Source organism: Oncorhynchus tshawytscha, linkage group LG33 (genome assembly GCF_018296145.1).
Source record: "Oncorhynchus tshawytscha isolate Ot180627B linkage group LG33, Otsh_v2.0, whole genome shotgun sequence".
NCBI classification, from domain to species: domain Eukaryota; kingdom Metazoa; phylum Chordata; class Actinopteri; order Salmoniformes; family Salmonidae; genus Oncorhynchus; species Oncorhynchus tshawytscha.
In genome coordinates, this window is record NC_056461.1 from 36,953,558 (window position 1) to 36,960,848 (window position 7,291).

The 7,291-nt window shown below is 44.5% G+C and overlaps 1 protein-coding gene across 1 annotated transcript; it reads left to right on the forward strand.

Moving 5' to 3' along the window:
- Positions 1-1,140: 1,140 nt before the first annotated feature.
- LOC112231369 (procollagen C-endopeptidase enhancer 2) lies at positions 1,141-6,278 on the forward strand. The gene is made up of 9 exons (XM_024398099.2): positions 1,141-1,347; positions 3,033-3,141; positions 3,241-3,499; positions 3,651-3,775; positions 3,958-4,094; positions 4,550-4,926; positions 5,030-5,107; positions 5,477-5,647; positions 5,800-6,278. Exons 1-9 carry the CDS (start codon positions 1,244-1,246, stop codon positions 5,928-5,930), a joined length of 1,491 nt encoding a protein of 496 aa, XP_024253867.1. The 5' UTR covers positions 1,141-1,243; the 3' UTR covers positions 5,931-6,278.
- The last annotated feature ends 1,013 nt before the right edge of the window (positions 6,279-7,291 follow it).

Sequence of the window (7,291 nt, forward strand, 5' to 3'; positions counted from 1 at the left end):
GTTCCATAGCATTGTTGATAAGAGGGCACATCATAACATTATAATTACAGAACCATAACAACATTTCAAGCAGACCCCTGGCTCTAGCTAGCTTATATAAATCAATCAGTAAGTCATGAATCCATGTTAAAAGGAGAGATCATCTGTCTATGACTACGGGATGTGAATATATAGACATATGTCAATGCCCCTCCTCTGGGCTCCCCTGTGCTTTGATCATGGTTCTACTGCTCTGTCCCCCTGAATGAGGCTGTTTTTATGGTCTGTATGAAACGGCATTCCCTCTACAGGCCCCAGCCGAGCAATGTGGGTTAAAGGGCCATCATGGAAAACACTCCCCCAGCTCTCTCTGGAGTGTTGTGCCCTATCTCGATGCATTGTGGGGCAGATAAAGCCGCTCTAACTGGGAGTCTGTCTGTATGTGGAGCTCTAGGGGGCTGGGGGGCCCTCTAGGGGGCTGCAGATACTGTAGCTTTACATTCTTCCGACTTTGGGAATGTTGCTTAGATAAAGCTGTTCTAATTGTCAATGATAGTCATGAATATCAAAAATGTCATGATTTTGATAAAGAACCATTGATCTAAATACATCAGTCAAGGTACAATAAAAGGTTATTTGGCTGTCCCCATAGGATAACCCTTTTTGGTTCCAGATAGAACCATTTTGGTTCCAGGTAGAATCTTTTCCACAGAGGGTTTTACATGGAATCCAAAATGGTTCTATCTAGAACCAAAATGGGTTCTAACTGTAACCCGAAAGGGTTCTCCTATGGAGACAGTGGAAGAACCCTTTTGGAACCATTTTTTCGAAGAGTGTAGTGGTCACTGGTCAGCTGGCAGTACTGGTATGTAAAGAGAAGTGACCTTGGTTGTAAAGGTGCAGTTCTTTATTGCCTTTGAATAAATCCGTTGCACAAACATTTGTACAGCCATTGTGGGAAGTTAGTCTCTGTTGCTCTCTTTTAGTTCTCTCTTTCCTTTGTGCCCCCCCTCTATGTTTCATTGAGGCAAATGTTAACATTGAGACAGCATCTGGTTCTAATTAAACAGTCCCCTCCCCCTTGCGCTGTCTCCCCCATCATGACTCCTTCTAGTTCCTTCTACCCTCTTAGCATCTCTCTCTCTCTCTTTCTCTCTCTCTCTCTCTTCCTGTGGCTCCCTCCCCACGTCCTCCATCTCTCCCCACATTTTGCTCCCGTCACTTTCTTCTGGTTTGCCCTCTTACTGTGTCTGCTTTCGGCATCATGAAGTGTGAGGATTGTATCTGGGGTCTTTCTGTTCTCCTGGCTCTCTGTTTAGGATGGGCACAGGGCCAGAGCCAGAGCCAACCAGGGACTAACTACACCAGGTAGGGAATCTGGGTGTATGAGGTTGTTGGTGTGTGTGTGATGTCTGTTTGCAAGAAGCTTTACAGTGATGGCTCCATTTGGGCAATATCTATAAGGATGTACTTTACAGTATTTATATGGTTCACAATATACCATAGCCGTTTCTAGAGAGTGCACAGAGTACTTTTGTTAGTGTGCCATGTTCAGATTTCACGCAGTGTGCTTGGAACTCTCTATCTGAGCTTCCTGCATGTGTATATTTGCTTGGGGGTATGGCAGTGTTGTTGTGGTTGTGACTGACTGGTCCATGATGTTGATGTGGTTGAGCTCCCCCAGATGTTAATGCTTTGGGGTCTGTCTGTATGTGCCTGTGTGGGGTTGGATCAGGACTGCCCTGACTGGACACCTAGGCTCTCATCAGCTGGCCTCTCTCTCTGCTGGGGTTCTGCATGTCTGAGCTCCGATAATGTGAACGTTCTCAATGAGCTCCAGATTCGGTCTGTATTGGCTAGAACCCTGGAAAAGTTATTTGGTCCTCAGATTGGAATAATGATAATTGACTGATTTTCTTAACAAGAGGCCAATGAGAACAACGTTTGTTTCGTTTCTTGTTGAGAATGTCTTTATTTAGCTTTTTTGACACTCCATAAAAGGGATGACATGTTTTGCTTCAGCCCAGTTGACAAGACCCAGCTGTTAGAAGTGCACCCAGCAGCTCTGTCTTCTGTACAGACAGTCTCCAATGTGTCTGTCCCCATGACTTTCTGTGAAGCCTCTGGCATAAAATAATATATTTATCCATGAAAGTATTCTGGCAATAGGCTAGCTTTGGGATTTTTCCGTTGTATAAAGCAAGCTTTGTGTTATTTTGAAAAAGGAGTTTGAATTACATATTGGAGCAGACTTGGACCTTCCCGGGGTTAGAAACTGGGACAAGCAGAAGGGAGAAATTAAAGCACACATTTAAGGGGAGGTCTCCTTGAGGAAGCTTCAGTCAAGGACACCATAAACCCCACTAACTTAGTCCCCATCCTGTCAACCCCCATCCCCCAGTCAAGGACACCATAACCCCCACTATCTTTGTCCAGTCCCCATCCTGTCTACCCCCCCCCACACACACACACACTCCCAACTCTCATGAAACCAGTGTGCCAAGGGGAAACATTATCATTGGGGTGTCTCAGGGATTTAGAGATTTTCTGTTGAGGAAGTGAGTCACAATACATGTACGTCAGGATGTGTGTGTGTGTATGATTGTCTGTCTGTCTGTCTGTCTGTCTGTCTGTCTGTCTGTCTGTCTGTCTGTCTGTCTGTCTGTCTGTCTGTCTGTCTGTCTGTCTGTCTGTCTGTCTGTCTGTCTGTCTGTCTGTCTGTCTGTCTGTCTGTCTGTCTGTCTGTCTGTCTGTCTGTCTGTCTGTCTGTCTGTCTGTCTGTCTGTCTGTCTGTCTGTCTGTCTGTCTGTCTGTCTGTCTGTCTGTCTGTCTGTCTGTCTGTCTGTCTGTCTGTCTGTCTGTCTGTCTGTCTGTCTGTCTGTCTGTCTGTCTGTCTGTCTGTCTGTCTGTCTGTGTGTGTGTGTGTGTGTGTGTGCGTGCGTGTGTACATGCACAAGAGTCGCAAACTCAAGGTTAATGTATTATATACAGCATATGATAAACGCTGGCTAATGCTTACCACAACACTGGGTTCCCACCCTGCTCTCTCTCAGGCCTGTGTTTCACTGTGGAGGAGACATGGCTGCAGACTCAGGCTTTGTGGGCAGTGAAGGATTTCCAAGCTACTACAAACCCAACAGCAAATGTACCTGGCGTATTACAGTGAGTCACTAACCCTGCACTACATATCACTCCTCTATTACTCTGAATGTTGCCTACAGACTGACTTAAAGCCTTTTCTGTCCTCTCTCTGAACTCCAGGTCCCAGAAGGCAATGTGGTCATGCTCTCCTTCCGCATCTTCGACATGGAGGCTGACGCCATGTGTCGTTATGATTACCTGGATGTGTACAACGGCCACTCCAACATGGTGCAGAAACTGGGGAGGTTCTGTGGAACGTTCAGGCCGGGTACTCTCATCTCCACCACCAACACCATGATGCTGGAGATGGTGTCTGACTCTGAGACTGGAGGGAGGGGCTTCCTTGCTTACTTCAATGGAGGAAAACCACATGTGGATGGTGAGCTTTACAGTATAACTTGGGCTCTTTTCTAAGGAACAACACATTTCTAATTTCCCATGTCCATTAGCTCACTGTAACAAAGGATAATACCAATGTCAAATCCTGTATTCACTTGATTATTTATTGATCTGTTTATGAATCATTTCAGATCACCAATTCTGTGGAGGCAAGATGACAAAAGCCCAGGGTGAAGTAAAAACACCTAACTGGCCTGAGAAGAATTACCCAGCTGGCATCAGCTGCTCCTGGCTCGTCACAGTAGAGCCTGACCAGGTCATTCCTTCCCCACGATGCTCAGATTTTCATGCTCCTTATTCTGCATGGACTTCTGAAAATTATGCTGTCATTGTGTTGCACAAACCACAGAACCGAATGCATAAATATATTGGAGATTCAAGCGACGTTCATAGTGAGTAACGTATTTGTCATTCTGTTTATTTCTGTCTGTGGGTTAGGTGATTGAGGTGAAGTTTGATAAGTTTGATTTGGAGTCAGACAGTTACTGCCGCTTTGACTATGTTGCCTTCTTCAACGGTGGAGAGAAAGATGACTCTCGACGCATTGGAAAATACTGTGGAGACGTCAGCCCCCAGTGAGTGGTACAAGAATGTACTCTGTTTGTGTGTTTGTCTGACTTCCTGTGTTTACGCTTACATTTATCTGTGGTCTAAGTCTGTGATGATATACAGATGTTGGATCTTAATTTGATCACCCTGTCGCAGGAGAACTTTCCTTCAATGCAGTGAATTTGAGGTGTAAAAAGGCCCCTGAAGTTTATAATTTACTCTTTGAAATTTCAGACTTGATGTTAACTTAATTAAGAAAAATGTATCAACCTCTACAAAAAATGTTTATTAATTTGAATCCACATAATAATTCACCTTTCCTGTTATTTCAGGATTATTTTGCTGCTGTAGAAACTGGCTAAAATTAAGATCCTACACCAGTATGTCTGTTTGTTTTTGTCACTTCCTTTAGCTGCGAGCATACATCTCACTGTACTCCACTCTGATCCAATCCTCCCTCTGTATCACTCTCCGCCCACAGAACCATTGTGACCAATGGGAACGTGCTCCTTGTGCAGTTTGTGTCTGACCTCAGCGTGACATCCGATGGCTTCATGGCCAGTTACACCAGCGTCCCCCGTGGATCCAGAACCCCCACAGTAGACAACACAGGATCAGGACCTCGTATAGAGTCAGTCCCCAGGAGGCCTGCAGTCAAACCCATCCTACCTGAGAGAACAGTCATCATAACCACCACCACCAAGCCACCCACTACAGACAGATACCAGGCCCCCTCAACCCCACAGCCCAAGGAGCCCACTGTCAAACCCAAACCAGTCAAACCAGTCAGGACCCGCCCACCAAATAAGCCAGGCCCAGACAGGACCAGAGTGACTAGACCAGACGGAAAGAGGCCAGGTAAGAGAAGCTGAAGCACTGGTTAGCAAGAGCTGAGTTTATATAGACATAAGTCTGTGTGTTTGTGTGACCTATGTGTGCTCACAATGTTTGTATTTTCTAGTTCCCCTGAACCCACTGTGTGCAAAGGCATGTAAGAGGGATGGAAACATCAAGAGCAGTTTCTGTGCCAGCGAATTTGGTGAGTTCCACTAGACGGCAGCATCATTGCCAAATAAAAAATATATTTTGTTTGATTATTGGATCGAGAGAGTTAGAAGAGAGAGAGAATGCTGAAAGGGCAGTGGATCAGATTTGAACCCATGCTGGCAGCAGTACATGGAACATGTGCTCCAGCAGGAGTAGCTTAGACCCCTAGACCACTCCAGACTGCTGGATAGAAGAAAAAAAAATCAAGCTTAACAATCTGTACCATCATTACACAGCAATTCTGAGTTCACAGCAAGTTCCCTGCATTTCTTAGGCAATTAAACACAGCAGTCACACCATATACAGTACATTAACACAGCTACACCATTGCACATCTAATCTATCTATCTCGCTCTTTCAGTGATCACGGGTAAGGTGACAGCGCTGACCCCTGGTCCTCAGGGCAGTGTCTATATCGGTGTGTCTCTCATCAAGGCCTACAAGGCTGGCCGGCTGACTATCACCCAGGCTGGAGAGAACATGTCTGTCAAACTGGTGTCAACCTGCAAGAAGTGTCCTGTCATCCGCAGAGGTACCCTATTTTTCTTCCCAGTCAATCTGACTAGCATGTACAATATTTTGCACGCACAAATACATACATACTGCTGACTTTCAATTCTGTTGTGTCATCATAGACAGTATTGCTGGAATGCCTAGTACATTTATTTCTAATCTATTTCTCAGGAATGCCCTACATCTTGATGGGCCATGTGGATGAGGATGGGCGTGGCACAATGGCTCCTGGGGCTTTCACTGCCCTATACAAGGCCCCATATCACAAACTGCTGACCAATATCAACAACCAACCATGCTAACCTCACACCCCAGTCCACCAATCAGGGGCCAGGAAATCCAGACTCACACATGGATACCTTGACAACCAAGGTTATGGTGCCAAAAAATTATCTTTATCCCCGAGAAGTCCTTACCGAAACGGAATGGTCTTGTTTTTTCACTTAATGTTTGATGACGCTAATTTAATTTCTGAAAACTCCTTTCATGGGTGTCACTGCTTCAGATTAAATGACAAGCATCACACAGCAACAGTTTTACCCACCTCATAATAGGGCTATATATGGTATTATTTTTGTAGTTTTATACACATGCAAATGTCAGGCCTTAAATGTGTAATTTATGTTTCTAAATAAAGGATTTATAACACATGGTGTTGGTTGTAAATATTTATTACATTGACTTTATATTATTTACAGCAACACAATGATGGTATGCCACCTAGTGGTCAGATTTACAATAGCGTAGACCTTCCAATGACAAAAAACAGGTGCCACTACCCTCTCAAAGCATTAGTATACACAGTTGCTTGCTACAATTCACAGTCATTTAGGACTAGATTCAATCAGATCAAGCGTTAACTGAAAATAGACACCTGCAAAGATGCGGTAAAGAGGTCAATGGAATGCAGACAGTGGGGGACAGAAGAAGGACCTGGAATTGGCGCACATTAAACAGATCTGATCAAACAAAGTGGATATTCGTATAGATTGAAATATACTTATAAACAATAGTCTAATGTAGGCTAATATTGCTGGGGGGTAATAAAGAGATTCAGGATCTTTCTCTCATGCGTTTCCATAGCAATTCTATTGTTTTGGTCAAGTTCCAAGACCTCTTTACAGCATCTATAACGGATGTTTTGGCTGTGTTTTAGGTGGAACGGCATTGGAGCCTTCAAATCGGTGAGCAGATAATGTAATAATGTAGAATGGCGCAGGAGGAGTTGACTGCCGTTTTACGGGCTCCTAACCAATTGTGTGTGTTTTTTCACGTTATTTGTAACTTATTTTGTACGTAATGTTTCTGCCAACCGTCTCTTATGACCGAAAAGTGCTTCTGGATATCAGAACAGCAATTACTCACCTCGTACTTGACGAAGATTTTTTCTTTAGCGAGTCGGACGCAAAGGATTTACTTCAGACACCGGACAAGGCCCAAATCCCTGTCATTCACATAAAGAAGAGACGGAGATATAGGGGTCGTAGGTCGGGGTGCCTGATAAGAATCCGCGGGGAGTGGGTAACATGCCTCTAACATCAGTCCTATTAGCCAACATGTAATCATTGCATAATAAACTGGATGAGCTCCGATCCGTGCATCGGCAAAAGATTGAACAACTACCTCCGGTAAGACAAGGGGTGGCGGTCTGTGTCTATTTATA